This window comes from Rutilus rutilus (assembly GCF_951802725.1).
Source record: "Rutilus rutilus genome assembly, chromosome: 17".
Taxonomy (NCBI): Eukaryota; Metazoa; Chordata; class Actinopteri; order Cypriniformes; family Leuciscidae; genus Rutilus; species Rutilus rutilus.
This window is the reverse complement of record NC_140230.1, coordinates 9,090,571-9,112,313: the sequence shown is the minus strand read 5'-3', so window position 1 is coordinate 9,112,313 and position 21,743 is coordinate 9,090,571. Positions and strand designations below refer to the sequence as shown.

General features: G+C 38.1%; 1 protein-coding gene across 1 annotated transcript in view; it reads left to right on the top strand.

Annotated features, from left to right (window-relative positions):
• The window catches only part of cdkal1 (CDK5 regulatory subunit associated protein 1-like 1), a 392,997-nt gene that overhangs the window by 252,953 nt on the left and 118,301 nt on the right, over nucleotides 1-21,743 (top strand). The window contains exon 9 of the mRNA XM_084385852.1: nucleotides 7,974-8,140. Coding sequence (XP_084241978.1) covers nucleotides 7,974-8,140 — 167 coding nt within the window. The remainder of the gene's footprint in view (nucleotides 1-7,973; nucleotides 8,141-21,743) is intronic.

Below are 21,743 nucleotides of genomic sequence, written 5' to 3'. Positions count from 1 at the left end.
AGCGTCTACTTGTACCACGTGACTGCTGTTCCACCTGACCACTGCAGATTCATTTAGGCGTTGATAGTGATGCTGTAGAAATGCATAATTCCCATTCCGAGGACATGATCCGCTCCGAGGCTATGGTCATTACGACATTTCCCATCTTACAAGCTGTAATTACGAGCTCTACAAGGAAGTGAATGCTTTTTACAAGTTGAAATCTCATAATTATGGTAATTACAACATGGTGTGAATGCACCTTAATTTCTTGAAGAATGATGAGTCTCCGTTAAACTTCACAGACTACAATGAACGAGTGCTGGAGCATGAATGTACATCAGACAGACGGACTGCAGACTGCAGTTTTTTCTCAAATATATTTTGTTCAAAATTAAATGTAGGTTTAATGTAATGTTTACATTTTAGCCTTTTTATGCACATAACGTATAGCACAGCCTACATGGATACATTCACTATATTTGTTTTCATAGCCTTTATATTGCACATTGTTTGGAGGACATCGTTGGGCAGGATGTGGAATAAACTTTTATTTTTTCTTCAATAAAAATAAATATTTTTTATAATTAATCATGTTCCACTGAAGACAGTCACACAGGTTTGGAACAACAACAGGGGGAGAGAACAAAATGTTTATTTTTGGTTGAATTATCCATTTAACAGATTATTGTGCATTCATGCCACAACACTTCCATACATTGTCTCATATATTTGCATTTGAACAACCTGCTTATCTGTTTAGCATTCAGTGATGTATTGTCTTTTGTTTGACTAATTTATCTTTAGTTTTGTTCAAATAATCAGCAATTGTGAACTTGTTTTAATTTGAACAATTGTATAACCTCCGTCTGAATATTTTTTCTTCCAATCATCTTCACTATTAAACTTTGTCAGTAATAAAATTTTCCATCAAATAAGAAAAAGAAACACCCTGAAGGACATGCTAATGCACTAGTAAATGTGCTGTACATCACAAACTGTACATGTTCAGATTTTTACATCAATTCTATGGCAATTATCATTACCATGGTAACAATTATATGGATTATATGGTATTTGTTTTGAAAAACAGATTTCAATACATATCTGCATTAATAAAATAATAACATTTTCTGTAATGAAAATCCCATGTTTCTGCCACAGTACCATGGTTGGAGTTGTTGCTACAGTAAATCAATAGTAAATGTTGGTGATTTGTGGATTAAAAATTTTCTAACTGAGTCGTTGTGGCATAATGTTTCTTCTGTTTTTTTGCATCAGTGTTGTTGAGAATGCCAGCGCTGTTTCGTCTGGTTTTGAATTAGTTTAAATGACAGAAACATTAGTGATTTATATCGGAGAACTCTCCGCTGAAATCAAATGCTTCTCACTGGGTCTCACAGCACTGTTTAGTGGTCACATGATCGAGACAGTCTATGAGTGAATGCATTCTCTCTCAAACTTCTCTGCCTTTTGGGCCGAGCTGATAAAATGGTCTGCGTGGTGCTGTTCAAACAATCAGCACTGATTGTTACGCTTTCGGCACATTTAATGTTTCTTATACGCAACAGAAATGGCAGCGCTTATCGATGGACCAATTTGCACCTGTGTGACCTCTAACAAAATCAGTCACACCAGCAGGAAAAATGCGACCATTTTACAGTCTGGAGCGCTCTTCAGTGCTCTCGACACTGCTGTGCTGATGATATGAATCGTGATTCCAGAATCTGATCCTCTACTCAAAACCAACTAAACTCGATAGTCAGCCATACGTCTCTTTTCTTCTCGATCTAGACAAGTGTTTCTCAGCCTTTGGATCACAGATTTATATTAACTGTATATTGTATGGCATATTCATATGAAAAATGTATAAGTTTTAGAAACAATAATTACATTTGCATCCATGGAGGACTTCTGGTGACACATTGGCCAGAGCTTGGATACTTGATACTTGAAAATGTGATAAGTATTTATTCATTAGTGTGACTTAACACTGATACTTGCCAACCACATTTCAGTGGTTTAATTGCTCTGGTTTTTTTTTTTTTTTTGAGTCAGATGGAATTGTTGGCACAATAAGTGTTTTCGGTGAGTGTCTAAATGGATGACCTTCATCAGCAGCTTTAGCAGTGTGAGCAGTGAATGTTCTTCCAGTTGTGCATTCACTCTGGTTTCCATGTCCTCTTCTGTCTCTCTTAATGTGTCCTTTATGAGCCTCTGACAGGCTTTCTTGTGGCCTTTTCACTGATGATTACAGACCTACCGGATCCAGACGAGAACCTGTGTGTGTTTGTGTGTGTGTGTGTGTGTGTGTGTGTGTGTGTGTGTTGTGGATGGTTAACAGAGGAAGACAGGGCAGAGGGAAAGTGTCTGTGAGTAAACTCATCTGTGCTTGAATACAGATGTACAGAGGCAGCAGGAGTCTTGCCCGTGGTCAGCACGTTCATTATGCAGATTGAGCAAAATAGCAGTGCTCATAATTGCTGGAAATATTCAGACAAGCGTCTGCCCAGGAGGAGAATGTGTTCTGGACCAGACCCGCTGCAGTTTAGACATAAAGCCCTAATGTACATAACTGATAAGACAAAACTTACTCAACTTAGTTATTTAACGAAAAACCATCATTAAACCTGGGGATGTCAATAAAAATTTTTTCACTGTAAATTATAAGATAACTGTAAATTGTAAATTTTGCTGCAAAAATTATAATTTCTTGTTCGATTTATTACAGTTTTACACTGTATATAGTAAGTAAACTTACTGTTAACCAGTTACCAGGTTTTTACCGTAGCAGTCTTTTACTGTTTTTTTGAGTGGTTGCTTAAGGCTGATTTATACTTTTGCGTCAGAGCCGCTACACGGTAGACTACACATTTGTTTTCATTTATACTTATGCATCGTTGTAGAGGGAGCATGTGAAACCCGAGGGAGGGGTTCTTGCAGACCAATCACAGCGCTTGCATCCGCGCGTTGTTACATTTTTGGAGAGGTGCTCGTCAGGGTACGCCAAAGGGTACACGTGCTACACATGCGGCGGGAGTTCAACGCAGAAGTATAAATTGAGCTTTACTGGTCCAAGCCAAAAGCCCAAGAATAATTGAATTCATTAATTTATTTGTTTGTTTATTACTCATTTTCTCATCTTCCAGGTCAAGATTGTCAGTCAACTAAATCACCTCCAGTTAAAGCGCAACTCTAGTCTAGCCCAGTGTTTCCCAACCCTGTTCCTGGTTGCACACCAACAGTACACATGTTGAATGTTTCTCCTACCTGACCCATCCATTTCAGGTCTCTGACTCTATGCTGATGAGATAAATGAGGATTGATTAGGAAGAGTTTGAACATGTTTAGTGTTGATGTGATTGCTGACAAAAATTTGGGAAACACTGGTCTAAACGTTTGACTCATTACAAACTTCCACTCTGTATAGCTGTAAACAGTTCATCAGAGGTGAGCAGGACTTGGTTTTGAAGAGTACACTGCAGTCATGGTGGGACTGAGAGTTCAGGACTGATGGGATCTGACTGATGCCAGACTGGAGCACACACTCCTCTGTTTGCACATCATCACTTTAAGAGCATTATGTGATATTAATTATTCAGAGGCCAAGCTCAGCTTTAGATGAGTCTGTGTGAAAGCTAATTAACAATTTAGCTTTATTTTCACTGGAAACATCCACAGACAGTGTATTGTGTACAGTTCCACTCTCCACAGTGCAGTTTATTGACCCTCCCAGTGAGTTCATCTGATCCACTCTGACGTGTTCTTTAGTATGTGAGCTCCAGAAAGCAGCTTCATCACGGAGCACCTGCTGTAATGTGCTGTACGCACATGTTAATAACGCACAGCACACAGAGAAAGAACAAGCTATATACCAGTAGGAGCTGAAGTGCAGTGATGGAGGATTCATGGACGCACCGTGGCCCTGTGAGCGCCAGGCTCTGACATGACAAACAAGGGTTTCCTGCAGAGCCGGGCCAAACGAGGATGGTGTTGTGCGTTTCATTGCAGGAAAGGCAGGACTGCAGCTCCAGCTGTTTCCTAACATGTCATATATCCTCACACCCCACTCTTTCCACATCACCCTGTTCCATTCCTCCTTACTTTATTGCTGGAAAAAGGAACACCCCGTGTATGTAGATGACATCAGCTCATGCCCAGGGTTCAGGTAATGGAAAGGTGCTGGGGCTGTGTGTGTGCATCCTGTTTTCACCGCTTGCTTTATGACAATGCCCCACTGCGTCACATGGGTTAATTGACTGTGTTTTGTAGGGTTACATGATTAGGTGTCCCATGGTGCTGTGACCCGGCCCAGCTGAAGCTGTCACCAATGACTGAGATTCATGACAGTGTTGTTATTGCTCAATCACTGTGGCCAACACAATGAGCCCTGTGAATGAGACCGTAAACATGAGCTGTGTCGCATGGATTTTGTGTTGGGTCTCGTTCTTTAGTCTAAATTTGGTATGTGATGTGGCTACATATCCAACCACCTCCAGATGTTAAAGCCCTCAATGTCTCAGATTCATGTTCACTGTGGAGCTGCTCCATGTGATGCTGCTCAAATGGACACCAGGTCACCGATATGTTGTGCAAGGTGGGCAGCTCAGTAGTTTTTGGAGCAGAGCTCTTCTGTCTCTCTCAGTGCTATAAACGTTCACTGGTCAGTAAACACTGCAGTAAACTTTCTCAAGAACACCGTCTGTTGAGTCTGAATTTTTATCTTCTGTAGAGCTGCTTATAGCTGAATTTTCTTTTTTTAAATAATTGATAAACATCAACACAATTATTGAACTGAATTGAGATCAATAATGACACTATTGACTATGTTTACACATGCATCAATAATGAGATTATATCCAATAATCAGAGTAGAAACTTAATTGCTGTAAGATGTTTACATGACACAAGCAAATGTCTTCACTTCCATTTACATGGAATTTTTATTATTCTGATAATTCGCTAATATATAAAAAAAAGCATTTTCTTATTTTACTAAGAATTGTGGTTATTTTTACTGCAATTATTTACATACCCAATTGCACAGCACAAATTATGAACTTGCATACAGTGGGAGAAATAAATATTCAACAAATCAACATTTTTATTTATTTATCAACATTTAGTTTCTATGCAGCAATTCACATGAAATTTTTATCAGACATTTGTATTAACTCAAGAAATATATGCAGATAAAGAAATCATAATATTACAATCTAAAAAGGTTATATTTAATAATGTGAAATGACACAGGAAAAAGTAAGAAAACACTAAGAAAAAGCAGTACACCAAGGCAAGGATGGGTAGAGGCAAAGACCTTTGCAACAAGATTATTGCGCTACATAACAACGAAACTGGTAGTCAGAAGGTTAATCAGAAAAGTAACCTAAGAGCCAAGGAAATATAAATAGCTCCAGAAAGACTTTTGTTCACAAGACAGTTGTCACAGAGGAAACAATAGGCAATGCTCTCCACCACCACCGCCTCCGTGCACGCTGACCCAGGAAGATATCCATTAACACATTGAAGCTAGTTTGAAGTTCACTACAAAACATTTGGAAAAGTTAGCGTGTTCAATATTTTTTTCCTGTATCATTTCACTTTATTACACACAACTTTTTAATTTTTTATTGATTGTAATATTTTGATTTCTTTATCTGCATATATTTATTGAGTTAATACCAGTCTGATCAAAACTTCATGTGAATTGCATTGGAACTGTGTTCAATAAAAAAAAAAATAATAAAAAAAAAAATAAGAAATTGGCGTGTTGAACACTTATTTCCCCCACTGTAGGTTGATACAGTAGGTGTTACTGCAAGCTCTTCTGGCCTCAGTCATTTTCCGTTGACGTGCCTAAAATATTTCCATTTTGATGTTTTCTTGCATAAATATACTGCATTATATTTGTCACACAATCTTGTCAGAATGGACTCTTCAGCATCCCAAAAATGTGATGCTTTTTTACCACTATGCACGGTGGAAGATGCAAGTGTTTACATGCCTGTTTTTGATTAAAATCTGCATATGCCACATATTTTACTACAATTATGGTTGCTACGATTATGAGTTTAATGGCATCAATTTGATGACATGAGATAGTTTAATCGTAATATTGCCTTCTGATTATATTATGATTATTATCTGATTATAATCTGATTATAATCACATTCTGAAGGTGCATGGAAACATGGTCAGTGTCTTCTACAGAGCTGCTTTACAACTGAATTTGTTTCATAACTGATGGACTGTTCAACAGACTGAACCGACTAGCAGACTGAATTGGTCTGAATAATGGCACTATTGTCTTTTGCATAGCTGCTTTACTGCTAAAATTGAATTTATTTCCAAATGGATGCATCACCACTGTTATTTTCCTGTTTATTACGGTGAAGCTGCTTTAAAACAATCTCTGTTGTGTAAAATTATATACTGTATAAAGAAATGTGACTTTACTTGGCATCTAAGAGAAACACTTGCTCTGTCCATCACAGTCAGTTGTCTCCTGTCAGATTCAGCACTATAACACAAAAAAATATTTTTTACGGCCCAGACTGTCATTTCACTTGGACGCCTGCAAATTGATGGAGCGATGCTGAATCATACATTAGCTGCTGAATGGCCCTGAGAGACAATGGCTTTATAATGATCAGGGGATGTTCAGGAAGCAGTAACCTTCTCTTCCACTTCGCTGACACTAGATTAATAATGCAAGCAGAAGGACACCCATCAGAGCTGCCGCTAATGGCCTTGATCTGGACTTAACGCTAACTTCCTTTAAATTAACCATGCACGTGGCCTCTCTTACTCACTTGCACGTTTAAGTATCCTTACACCTTTGCTAATTGTGTCTCTGCATTTTAAGCAGCATCCAGCAGAGACTCTCAGATTTGATGCAGAATCATGAACTGATGGGCCGAACCTTGAGCGTTCCAATACTCGGTCAAAATCGCCTTTATTAAGTCTCTCACAGTGCAAGAAAGCGTAGGAGATTGATCTCCCAATGTGGAAGCTTTCATTATCTGCTGCTCTGGAGAGCATGAAGTAACACATGGTGGTTGAGAGATCTGCTGCTCTAGAGTTTATCTCTGACCTGTGCCTGAACTGATTTCCATTTGTGGACTACATGACAACTGTCCATTGTCTGTAGAACGGTCTAATGTCAAGCACTGTGAGCTGTGTAGCTCTTTACTATCCTTAGAGGTCAGGGGCTGTATTACAGAAACATCCCAACTCAGAATCCTATCCTATCTGTTTATTAACTATAGTATTTCACAAGCCAGATGAATCTGGTAAAAAATAAAAAAAATAGATATTGCCATAGTTAAACAGTCGATTAATCACAGTAAATTAGGACAAATGATTTGTATCACAAGTTTTCTGAAATGTTATTTTTATAAATGCAATTTTCTAATTAACCGTTTCCTTGTTTGCTTTTGTTTACGTATCAGATGTTTTTACAGAGGCAATTTTGGATCTAATTTTATCATTCCATAAATCAGAAAATGCTGTCAACAGACAGATGATAAAATGATAATGATATATGAACAATCCCTATGTAAAAATCTATAGATAGGAATAAAAATGGAAAGTTTGATGTACAGTATTTAAGTGTCGCTAAAGTGTCTTTGTTTGTTTTCTTTCCACTAGTCTGAAAGAAGGCAGTGTTATGGAAGCAAAATCTCAAAATTGACCAGTGTATGAAAATTGCCTTGTCAAGAATTAAGATTAGAAGTTTTTTTTTTTTTTTTAAACTGAGATGAAACCTCAAGTGACTGTCTTCATAGGCAGCACACCAGATGAAACTGCTTACAAAAGATGGCAACGTTTTGCTAAACTGAAAGTTCTTCATTAATAGGCACAAAATCAAATGGAAAGCACATACAGATATTGGGCAGTCAACTTTAAGTTAGAAATGTTAAATACCAATAGTTTCCTGTATTGAATTCAAAATGGCTATGTTTAATCAACGCGGCCACTGTCTTGTCTTGCAGAGGGTGTCTGTGAGATCTGGCTGACCAGCGAGGATACGGGTGCGTATGGCCGGGACATCGGCACTGACCTGCCGTCTCTGCTCTGGGAACTGGTGAAGGAGATCCCGGAGGGAGCGATGTTGCGCCTGGGCATGACCAACCCACCATATATTTTGGAACATCTGGAGGTACATCCTCATCATGCACCTCACCATAAAGATCTTGCAGTAGATGATTAATTGTTAATTGTGTGTGTGTGTGTTTCATTCATTCATTAAGGTGGGGTTTGCTTTTCCCACAGTAAATGACAATTTATTATAGCACATAAATAATCCACGTGAGAAGTTTTAGTGTAGTGTTCTGGTGTTTTATTGTTGTTTGTGTGCCCAAGCCTTTAGTGTCTCTCGTGTTCGTCTGGTTGTTTTCTAGCATACAGTGGTGACTGTAGTGACACCTCATTCAGAGCTCATTGACTTCCATCTCAGTCTCAATTCCATCATTCTAGAACAATACCCAGAATGCTGTGCGTTTCCTCCTTGGAGCCCCAGATGGTGAGGACACTTGTAATCCCTCAGACGGCTGCAAGAAATTCTGAAGAAGCAGTTTTAATTTGTGGAGGGTTAATTGAGGTTGTAATTTTGTCCCCTTATGTATAGGTTACATTTATTCTCCGTTACATTCAAATTAAAAAGCGATGATTTTTTCCCCCCTAAATGAAAAGAAATAACAATTAAATGCTAATTAGAAATGTAGGCGTGCTTGTATACGTGCTAGAGGACGGTTATTTCTTTTTATGTGCTAATTTGATTTCCATCATTGGACTATTTGTCCTTATTTCATTTCCATGTGCTCAGCAAGTATTTTTGATTACATATCGCCTCTTTGATGCGTCTATTTGTCTTGCGGGAAGCGGCTCTACGAATGCTAGATCACTCCTGCTGCTGCTTTCTTGAAGATTGACAAAGTCTATTGACTTCTGCTGCAAGAGCAGGTGGGACTATAAATTCTTCGTTCTCTGTAATGGGTGGTCAAATACATGGTATTTGTGTTGCGTCAGATGCTTTGTAAGGATGAGGTAATGGTGATGGAAATACCAAATGCTGTCCAGAGAGATCATGTCCACTCCCCGCTCACATACAGACACATGACACGTGCTCTCAAAGCTCACAGGCTTCCATTTCCTAAATCATCTCAGGGAAACTGGTGTAAGACATGCTAGCTAACACAGGAACTGTTCCTCCTCTCATGTGACCCCTGACTTTGAGAGATCTCCTCCATTTACTGCCTCTTAAGTGTTTTGCGGGCGGAGAGCTTTCACAGCGCTGGTAAATGACTGCGATTTGGGAGGCTGCGGCAGTGGCTGTCTGACACTCTTTCTGAGGACTCATTTAGCAGCATTAGAGGTGTTTAGCAGAACAGATGTGTGATTTATGGACCCTCTGCTCAGCGTTTTGAAATGGCAGAAGAACCTGTCAGACAGGAGAGGACTGATCAGCGCTGTTTGAGAGAGATCTTACATGTCACTTACAAAATTGACTCTTTCTGAAGAAAATGGGTTTCATGCACTAATAATTGTGCTCTTATGTGCAAAGAAAAGGCTATCAGGGGTAAATGCCCTTTAGACAGGTGCATTTCAGTAGTTGGTACCCATACCAGTAAAATTGCATGGTTCCGATTTCAGTACCATAGCAAAAAGTACCTGATCTTTCATTACCTGTAACTATTTTAAAATAAAAATATTAAATAAATTAAATTAGTTAATTATTAATGCTATGAATATAAGTTAAAGCAGAACTTGGTAACTATTTTAACTTAATAAAAATGTCTAGAAATCATTTGGATGGTTAAACAACCTGTTCTGGTGATATTGGTGACTTTCCCCGCTCCCCCCAGCATTCCCAGGCGGAAAACTTGCAACACAAGTTCTTGCAACTTGGGGACTACCGTCCCGGCAAGATAGAAATTGGAAGTCTCGTGAGAAGCGAGAACGAGCGCGAAACACAAATTGCTTTACAGCAATTCGACATAAACACACACGCATGTATGATGTATTACCAGATTACCCACCTCGGTAGACATAGCGCCACACGATACAGTTGGCTTGCTCCGATCAAAACAAACGCACATGAGCAGCGGTAGAGAGGGGGAGGAGGCTGCCGCAAGTTAGTTTTTTACGACCGCGTTGTGAAACAGCTGTAGGGGGAGCTCGTGGGGAAAACATGCGACAACAAAAGGGAAAATCAGCGAAGAAGTGACTAGAGTTCGCTAGAGTTGCCGAGTTCTGCTTTAATAACACATTACAATATTAGCATGTAGCCTTCAACAATTAAGTAAACATTGCATTTAAAAGATAAATAAAATAGTATATAATAGTATACTACTAAAATAGTATATAACAAAATAATAAAAATAAAGTTAGTAGAAAAAACGATCTATTTTGACATATTAGGTCAAATCCCTAATGTGGCTTCACTGTAGGTGAGCAGTTGTACCCGTTCAGACAGTTTACAATTACATTCAGTTTTATTTAAGTGTGTGGCGGAGCCCAATTTAAATGCAGAGAGCTAGAGGTTCAACTTCCTCTTTAACATGCTTCTGATTACTTAAATCTCTCTTTGATGTCATCTTATTTCAGGAAGCAAAACCAGAGCCTTATTTTCCAAAGCCAGAGCATATCACCTTCATTTTGAATACTGTAAGAGCTGTGGGGCTGGTGAAATCCAAGGACAGGGCTTTCAAATGATATCTTTAAACCGAGATACAAGCTTTCTGTGCTTGGCGCTGAGTGCATTCATATACCTGAGCACCATCCGAGCCTTAACCTCCAGGCCAGTAGCGTGCATTTGATATGTGCTGGAAAACATGAGCACACTGAGTACATTAGCCTTCACATTTTTCCTTTGAAGTGTCTTTTAATTGCTGGCCAACATCAGTGTAATTCATCCCTGCTTCTGTTCAGGAGGTCACGGGGAAGTCACCTCATTAAGGCAAGCCTTTCTAAGAGCAAAACAAGAGCGCTTAACTGTGATCTGAGTGTACGCTCTGTAGAGCCCTTTTCAGTGGTCTCCTCTCAGTTGAAGCACCCTCCACTGACGGGCCACACCGCGAGTGGCCGCTGATGAGCGTGGAGGTCAGGCCATAGCCTCTGTGATGGTTGGCTAATGGAACGCTGCTTTGTGCACGCATGTTCAGACACTCGGCTACGCTTTTTGCTATTCATCATGAAAATCATGGTTAACCCCCTGGGGTCGGCGGTATCGCCGGAGATACCAGCTCGCTTTTTTTTTTATCAGTGTAAAAGAAACTCATAAATACTCTGACTTTGATTTTCCATAGGAGTTTCATACATCAATCGATCCTGTTAAATGTGTATTATTTTTGTGTATACTCACAATAAAAACAAAGTGTTGTGCTTTTCCGCCAAATAAAGAAAAATAAACAGTACGAGTTCTGCCTTCTCTCTGTCAGTTAAGTCCATTCTGAAACGCGTCCAAAAATGAACCATAACTCAGCGAATACTTCTCACACAGACACGTGAGATATGTCTTTATGAAGCTTGAAATCTCTTCTTTTAAATGAAGTAATTTATATAAAAAACAAATATTCTCAGCTTATGTAGTCTCTTTAAAAGCAAGGAGAGGTACCGTTTTTTCGTTCTCCCTTCATTATCTCTGATGAGCTGAGGCAGCCCCGCCCCCGGCACTATTCACATGGTAAATAGTTTAGGTGATCTATGCATCGCACACGCCCCCCGATCAATGCCATACAAACACAGTTTCTTCATCAGACTCACTGATAGTTGCACGCTTCTCCGGTAAAGACGCCCTTCAGATGATTCTGGACAGCGAGGAAGAATTCACCTTTTCCTCAGAGGAAGATTGTAACTCGGACGACGAACGGCAGCATTTTAGAGCAAAGTTTTTTGCTTAGTTTTGGCTAGCTTTTGACATCTTACAGGAAAGATTGCCTTACAATATCCCTAACATTCGTGTATATGCTCAAGTGTAAACTTTTTCAATGTGATAGGCTATTACTCTCTAAACATATTTGTATATTAAATATATTTCACTCAGTTTTGATTAGCTTATAACACTGATTACCATGCTAAAATACTGCCTTATGTTTAACCCTCTGGGGTCTGAGCTGTTTTCTGGGCCCTGGAGGTGTTCTGACATGCTCTGACATTTGTGCTTATTTCTGTTACTTGTGACATTTTCATGGCTAAAGTCTTATTACACTGTATTCAGCACAAACTCTGCTACAATAATATATCAACAGCATGTGTGTAAAAGTTTGTAGTTTTGAGATAATGACATTTATGCGTGGTTTGTGAAAATACAAAAAAAAATTCTCACTGAAATAAGGTCATGAAACCCATACTGATTATTTCTTCACAAGACTTTTGAAAATTGTATGATGTAGCCTAGAATATTTGCTCTAAAACTATGTGAAAATCACCTTGACTGCTCATTCAGAGAAGACAATATATTGATTTAAAATTTTTACGACGTGTTTTGTGTGAAAAAGCAATATGCGAAGGGGCGGATCATCTCATTAATATGCAAGCTTTCCACACCTGAGAAAGACAAAGACACGCCCTAATGGCCCTATTAGGAGCTTATCAGGGCCCATCATTCTGACCAACCTTGCACAAAGAATGACGAGATTAAAAAAAGAATGGCTTTTAAAATTGTTTGGATTTATTTACAACATAATCCAAAGATACACAACAAAAAAACACTTATTGATAACAATGATCCAAAGAAAGAGACCTTTGTGCCATTCCTAAAAACATTGTACATACCTTTCATTTCCAAGGTGTTTGATTTTCACTTTACCATGTTCATGTACAGAGACATGTACTGTGAATGTTGAAGTCAGCAGGACTCAGTGGCATCTGGGCCCTGAAAAAAATAAAAAATAAAAAAAGTGAACATACTGATATCAAGAGAAAGGCCTGCACGATTTGGGGAATACATTTTAGATTTTTCTGGTTAAAATTGCTTTTTAAAATTCACAGAATACACACACACACTCACACAAATGTTTCCAACAATATATTATATAATGAACACCAGGTTTGTTGTGCCTTGTAGCCAGGTATAGGCTATGCGCAGTGCTGCATAAAATAATAACAATATAGCAGCCTATATACATTTTCAAAAAGATTTCAGTAACAACTAAGCTAGAGAAAAATATATTGATGATCATGTTACTTCAAATGTTTCCATTCGTTATGATGATATGAAACTAGATAACAGTAAAAACATGAAGCCGTTTGGAGCGTTTTGCTTTTCCAAAATATGATGCATTCAAACACGATCGCGATCAAAGATATGATACATTCAAACGCGATCGCGCTCAAATATAAAACATTATGGTTAGGCCTACCATATACATATCTACGTTTGAGCAGATATCCACAAACACAGTAACAGTAAACACGGGTCTAAATATTATAATATTCACCTTATATCTAGCAACAGTTCAACTGCAATGTGAAATTTATGCAACAATAACAAACTAATATGTAAGAATTTCTTACCTTATCTTTCTTGTCTTCAAATCGCGTTCTTCTTCTGGGGTAAATCCAATGTAAACTCACGTCTTTCAAACTCGACGAAAAGCAGAGACTGATGAAGTGTTTTGTTTCTGAGGTAATGAGCGCGTTCGCGTTCCATGTGGAGATTTGCATGTGAATATCTTTTGCGCGAGTGGGCGTGGCCAAATTAACTGTAATGAGCAAGCGTTTGAGAAGCTGGACATCTTGTTGGTTTTATACAAATTACTTAAACAGAAAATATTTGTTTTCAGTTTGAATCCGATCATTTAAAAGTACACACTTAAATGTTTATAAAGGTATATGGCTCATAAATGTGTGACAAGTATTCGCTGAGTTTTGTTTCAGTTTATAGACGTGCTCAAGAAAAAAAAGTTCACGCGACGGAGAGGCAGAACGCACACCCTGTTTATTTTCTTTATTTTTCAAAAGCACAATGTTTTGATTTGATTGTAAGTGGACACATACAAAAGTAGAAATATCACAGATTATTTTTTTATATTTATTTTTTCTGTATGACCATAAATGACGGAGTAATTTAAGTTTAAAGTGCTACAATGTAAAAAAAGTCCAACAAAACGCGGGGGCGCGTTTTTCGACCTCAGAGGGTTAATGTAGCTTATTTGCGAATATCTGCTTAAGTGTAATGTGATTTAGTCTAAATATATATTTAGCCTCCGGTAAAATATGTGATAGCCTAGGCCTACTGTCTAAATACTAGACATTTTATATATATATATATATATAAACGTATGGTTTTGGCTAGACTATGACACTGCTTATCATGCTTCCATACTGCCTTATGCACAGATGTTTGTGAATACAGGTGTAAATGTTTGAAATGCATGTGTCGTTCGCGAACGATCCGTTCATTACGTGCGTCACTAAATACGTGCGGTCATGGCCCATAAACAGATACTCGCAGTGATATTTCTCTGTCCTATGGACCATCAACAGATATATACATACATTGTGCGTCCATAACAATTAATTGCCCATCAGTTTACTTTGGATAATGTATGTTAACAGTTTTTTGTTGTTGTTGTTTTTTAGGAATGTGGGGAGTGTCTGTCACACCCCTGGTCTGAATCTCATTATTATTGATAGGCCATTACCACTCCCATGCATAAACCTCTTCTGACAAAAAAACTGTTTTACAAAGTGTAAATCAATGTATTGTGTTATGTGAACGATTAGGCAGGATGATTTTCACATCATTTTGAAGCCAGAACTCGAAGCGACAACATTTATTAGTCAAAAGTCTTATTGACACATATTTACTATGTGTTTTGTGGTCTTATTTCAGCAACTTTCATTTTAATTTTTTTCAATAACCACGCATAAACATTATTCTCTTAAAGGTGAACTAAGTAACTTTTTTACCTTAACTGAACAGCTTCGGAGTCATTGGAATGGTTATAATACTTATTTCGGGTTGAATGGTGGTCGTTTCGCACCCCCCTGGTGCCCGTGAGCGGAAAATACGCACTTGCAACTTTGGGGCGGCGGGCCGCCGGCCGCCGCGTCAGGAAGTATCGCGTGATATCAGGTCTCGCGATGTAAACAACTGCTTTACGGTTAAAAGAAATCTGCTAAAATGCTGTCATTATTGCGCTCCCTCACGCTGTCCGAACCTGAATGAAGAAGACGTTTTAAAGAATGTCCCATCTGCTTTGATGTCGTTGATATACTAGCCTCTGGTGTCTGAGAATCACCAACGAGTTTTTACAACAGTGTTGTCAAATATCTATTCCGAAGCTGTGAGGGGAGCTCTAGAGAGAAACCTGCGAGAATACAGCGTAGAAATCCCGAAGCTACTGAGTGCTGCTTTAAAAATTCAAACATATACATGCATGTTGATCACATATTATGGTAGCCCTGTTTGTGCTATATAGAGTGAATTTACACCTTTGCCTTTAACATGTTTATAAATAACTGAAAAAAGCACAAATGTCAGAGCATGTCAGAACACCTCCAGGGCCCAGAAAACCCCTCAGACCCCAGAGGGTTAACTACACCTTGATGACTGGAAGAAATAAGAAAAAACGGCCTGCTAAAGGCAGCTCAGATGAAAAGCCTGATGACCTTGTGTTTCAATTGTCCATCTTCTCTTCCCATCTTCTCTTCCCATCATTCATCTTCCTCCTATCCAGAATAATTTTCACCAATTCTACCTTTAAACAGTTGGAGCTGTTCACTGTATGTGGATTATAACGAAAACAGGTCCATCAGGTCTGTTCATGTCATACAATACAATATAATTTAAACCTGGAAATAAAAAAATAAAAAATCTGAATGCAGGACTTGATGTTATCCATGGGGAATTGGTTGGATGGTTGTGGTTTGGTATTGGTTGGTCTCATGTGAGTAACAGGTTGTCCCACCTTTGCGACATTAAACAAATCATCAGTGGAGAGAAAATATGTTACTGCAAGAGCAAGGGGAATTTATTTTGATTAAAGATTATGGGACATTAGGGGACATCAAAATAAAATAAAAAGATTTGCATCATTCATAATAAATACTGCAATGTTCCATACAAAAAGTAATTGTTCATTTTATTTTCTTGGGGACTTAGATTGTTAAGCTGATGGTATTACATATAGTGGGAAAAATAGAAGCATTTCAGACTTTCACTATATGAAGATGATTGGCCTCAGGTTGCTAGGGCGTTTTTGGTGGTTGCTAGGGTTACTCTTTTGTTTTCTTTTGTCCACCAAGCCAGGTCTCTTAGTGAGTAACAGTACATGGCTCATTCCTCAAGACAGGTTTTTAAGGAATCATTCATGCCTGTGGTGCTTAATACATCAACGATGAATGCTTAGTTTGTTTAGATCAGTAACCCAGTCATGAGCAATAGTGATAGTAATGCTTGACTTAACTCCAACTAATTAAACCATGATGTAAAATAGAGAAGTGAATGGAAGTGTATGAGTGGTAGCAGTAAAGGAATTAAACAGTGTTGAATCTAGAGATGTGTGAACATTCACGGTTCAGTCAATTATAGCTCAGGCTCTGGGGAGTCACCACAATTTGTATTTGGAGCGGACGCTAATTTCATCCCTAACATGGGCCATTTTCATATTAATGAACCGCCTGAGAGTCTCTGGCTTAATGTACCATTGTAGGGACTGTCAATCTATTCTGTCTGTTTGTGAAAGAGTGACTCTCTGGTTGACGCTGTTTGTCTGACATTAGCTAAAGGACAGGAGGCGATGAGACTCATGAATGCAGCAGATAAAGCAGTGTTTCTGTCCTGGTGATTCTAGTGGAGTCATTATGAAGCCATTTGTGCTCTGTTCACTTCACATAGTTTCTTTCGTTTATCCACGGTCACTCCAGCTCCGACTTCTACAGGTGTGAACAGAGACGTCTCTCAGGAGACAGAGAGCTTTAATCACCACAGATCTTGCTGTCATAATTAGGTTTCACTCTCACATGGCAATTCTCTCTAATATAGTAGGGTCTCGTTGTCCTACACTTGTCTGCTTTCACAACTCAACTGTATGAAAACATGTTTTGAGCCATTTATTGCTGGGTTTAGATCTTCCTTTCTATTGTTACTCCTTTACTGTTCCTTGAGAATGAGGTGCATTTTACTAGAACATAATATTTATAATTTTGCATGAGTGGCGCGCAGACACATTCACCAGCACGCTCCAAAAGTGTGATAAGGTTTGCACGAGGTGTTCCTATCTCGACGCTGATGATAAAATGTGAAACCCATTTGAATTCTATTGAGAATGTAGCACTTAAAAAAGCTATGGAGAAAGTCAAATATGATCTAAAACAGCCACATAAACTAAAACGACTGATGAAAATAGTGGAAAAGATAATCCTGCTCCAACATAAATTAGAAAGCTTTTTTAAATACTTATGACCACATTTACTAGAATTGATCATGTTCTGTTGTGGCATATTGTGGGAAATGTTGACTAACTCTTTGTAGAATTTATTATAGATCACTGTTAAGGGAATAACATTTTTCACTAAAGATTAATATTACAACTGTGGCATGTTGTAGCTATAGATTCTAAATGTGTATTTTCATAACAAATGCTATAGATAAAAATGTATAAATAAATAAAGAAAAAAGTTAACATTGGCCTAATCATGGTATGTCATGTCAAGTCAAGTCACCTTTATTTATATAGCACTTTTTACAAAACAGATTGTTTCAAAGTGTTGACGCAGCATAATTTCTTAAAGAACGATGATGGAGAGCTAATCGTTTGGCGTAAACAATGGACAATATATCAATATTTCACAGATTAACCGCTTTTGTGGACAAAAAGTGCTGTTGGATGTTTTTTTTTTTTTTAATGGATGCTTCTCATGGACATTTTACCCAAGTACGAGGGATTGGATTCATCTTGTGATCGCTATTTCATTAAAAAGGTTATGAAAAGGTTTTGATTTTGCATGTTGCCATTTGCACTCCCGACATAAATTACAGTATTACTGTTGTTTTACTGTGGTCTATATCATAAAACAGACACCATGGATCTAAACCCTTAGAACTTTCAAAAGATGTATAATTTATCATTCTTAATATTTATTTATTATCGTAAATGTTTACCATGGTAAACAAAGTGAAGTCAAGCCCGAAGTCAGGACAGTGCGCCTCAAGAGGTTAAGAGTCAATAAGTTTAAACTTTTTTTTCTGAAACCAATATGAATAACTGAAGATTAGATGTCTTAGTATCTAAACTAGATTTTTAACAGATCATTCTATGTCAGCTATGAACACTCTTACAATTTATGTCATAATACTGACTGACAGCGACGTGATCACTGATATGTGATAGTAATAAGGATAGCAGTATTACACTATTAACTATCAAATCATTTGGAAACACATTTGTGGCAAGCAGGTTGGGTCCGAGAGCCGTGAGAGAACAGGGTGAGGCCGGTGGCGTGATTGATGATGAGCGCCACCTGTACGCTTCACCGGCCTCGTATCTCTCACGGAGGAGCGGAAGAATAAAAGGGGGAGCGAAGACAGTGAAGGACGAGAGAGGACCAGGCCTGGAATTTACGTTATGTTTTGTTTGTGTGTGCGGCAGTCGACCGTGAGGGGCTGCCGCCTTTTACTTTCATTTGTGTTTATTTATATTTTAAAGTCTGTGAAACGTTTGGGGGTTCCCGACTCCTCCTCCCCACAACAACTAACCATGCTACAATATTTATTTTAAATATTCTAATTAAAATAGAGAAGACATGAATGGAATGGCTGTAATATCAGTATGAAGTGAAGAAATGTGAAGAAAAAAACTAAAACAATGATGTGATAAAGATAATTTACTAATGAACTAATAGAATTGTTCTTCACCCATTGACCGTCCTTCGGCTCTCCTCCATGCCATGTGCAGAAATTCATATGCAAGACAGATGAAGCCTGTCGTTTATAGAAAAGCTTTTACCCTTGTAAATGGGAAGCATGAACGGTCCGGCAGCCGTCGTTCATCAACTGCTTAGCGCTGCGTGTTGCTCAATAGAGTCCTGTAGCACCTCCAGGACATCCTTTTCTCACTGAATGAATGACATTTTAATGGATTGATCATCCTGTGTAATGCAAAGTGAGAGCAGGTTTTAGTAAGGGAGTCATCTGTTCAACAGCTTTCTTTTAATCTGAGGAGAAGTGTGCACTGGTCTCATGATAACAGCCGTCTGCATATTTTGAGCTGCAGCGAAACACATTTAAAATGCTGCATGAAAGATTTTGTGAAGAAGCATTTGGGGTAGAGCTCATATCTGCACTTCTATATCATCCACATATTTGTGTCTGCAGCAAAGTTTTACTACAAACATTAATGTACCTGTTATGAATTCACTTCTTTATAGGAAGTATCTTCTGTGGAACTTTTTATAGACTTTTGGAGACTCTTACATTAACCACAGCCTTTCATGCTCCAATAAGGACAAAGAAGCTTCATAAAATGCCCACTCTTGGTCAAAACAAAATAAAAAATGGGCCAAGCCAAAAAGGGCAAAATATTTCTGAATGAATAAATAAGGTATTTATATAGCGCATTTCCCATGTACAGTGCTACTGTTCACCCAAAGTGCTTTACAATCATGTCAGGGAGTCTCTGGGTCTCTCTCAATCATTTAGTGTTTCTTTAATGGTCTTAACCATTGTAATCACAAATCACTGCCCAGGAAATTTGCAATAATTGCACAAATACTGTAGATAAATGAACTTATAACCCTAGGGTTATAACCCTAACCCTAAACTTTTTACAGGAAGAAGAGTCAGTTTTGTTCCACTCAATGTTAATGGCTTTAAACAGTTCATGAGTAGTTGAAAAATGTCTCCCAGTTCGTTTGAGTTTAATGTGAGACCAAATATTCAATATAGGGTTCAAATCTGGTCTCTGACCAGGCCAAAACATGAGCCTGATGGACTTGCTCTGAAGCCACTTCTTGGTTGTCGCACAATGGCACCTGTTCTTCCATTCTTAACTGTGGTAGAGATATATTTATTATTATATTTATCAGCAGATTTTTGAAGACACTGCTCTGGGGCTTCACCATGCAACTTCTTTTTCTACTCACAACTTCCCATATTCTGCCTGAAACTTCCCATATTCTGTCTTTGATGTTTTTCTGAGACAGCAATGGCTTTTTAAGTAGTGCATTTGCTTAAATTTAGCTAATTTTCTGACCAATCATTTGTGGTCAAGACAATTAAAAGCTTAGTGTTTAGTTGGGATGCCACTTTTTCCAGAACGAGGCCGGTACCGATACTTTTATTTTTGGTATAGAATTGGAATAAAGTAATCAAATTAGATTAATTTTATTAAAGTTACAAAAGTCATTCAGTCAAGAGCAGTGAGTGATTTCTTTGTCCTTTGTTGTTTTATTAACATTACATGCACGGCAGCAGGTTTATTAAGCTGCTTTCCCTTTAAGACTGAATGCACAGATCAAATATACTGTTACACATGCGTTTTATTTCTCAACTCTTTACGTTCGCTTTAGGCACAACCAACTATGTTTACTAGGATACTCGCAAATATTGGCGTTCTTACATAAGTTTGTGTAAATTTGTCAGTTCAAGCATAAAAATACGTGAAAGAGAATTCAATGCAGTATCAAGCGCTGTCTGGGACGCGGCTTTCGGATGTTTGTGCACAGTAAACTCCTTGTCCTGTAAACGTTCTGTAATAATTTAGGGAACCATTCGTTATACACATAAATCGCGTAACAGTTCAAGATTTTACATACATATCCGTAATTGGATTAAAACTAAATCGTATGTGTGCCGAATGAATAATCAGCAATACAGATGTGTGCTCTCTTGCTCACTTTTTACATCCAGTTAATGCTAGTAATATGTGCCTCATTTAACATTATTTGCTATTGACATATCCAACCGAACTACAACAGGGATCTACAGGAATTTCTGTGAAAAAGGGATGTGCTCGACAAGCTTGGCCTGTGCCGCTGCGCACTTAATCAGCTCCATGTGTTTCGCTTTTCAGCTTGTGTCCAGTAGCCATAAATGCGTACATATTTAATTTTGTTTAACATACAATCAATTCCATACATTTACTTCTTAGACATCCTTCTCTGAAATATCCATTCTACTGTCTGTTTGCTCTGTTGTCTGTGTTTCTTAGTCACAAGTATTAGGTTGTTTGTATCTTAGCATTTTAATGAATACAAGTACATGAGTGCAGTATCTGGCCCGATACCGATACTGGTATCAGAATTGGTGCATCTCTAGTGTTTTGCCCAGGAGTGTATATATGGTGCTTATGTCTTGAATATGACGAGGACTTCTGTTTTTGTGAAGAACAGACTGAAATTTGTTATATTACATGCGTATTTCATTTACAAATGTGAATGGGATTTGAGAGCTATACGACAGAGACTTTGTGAATAACAATCTAATTTCAGTTTTTTCCTCATGCAAAAACATCATGTAACTTCAGAAGACTTGGAAAAGTTGTGTGACTTATATGAAGAATTATTATTTAATTTTTTTTATTCATAAATTCTCTTTTTTTTTTTTTTGTTATCTTTAGTTTGGGGTCTTTAGTTTTTGTCTTTAGTTAGAAGTATTTTAGCACCAAACCGCTGTTCTCATGAATGTGTGTGTTGTGTTTTTGAGCCCTCGTCTCCTCATTCTGCGGAGAGATTCTGCTGATGCGAGCTTGACTAACGTGACCTGCCAGAACTAACGCTACGCTTGATTTATTGGACAGGACACAGTGTTTGTGGAT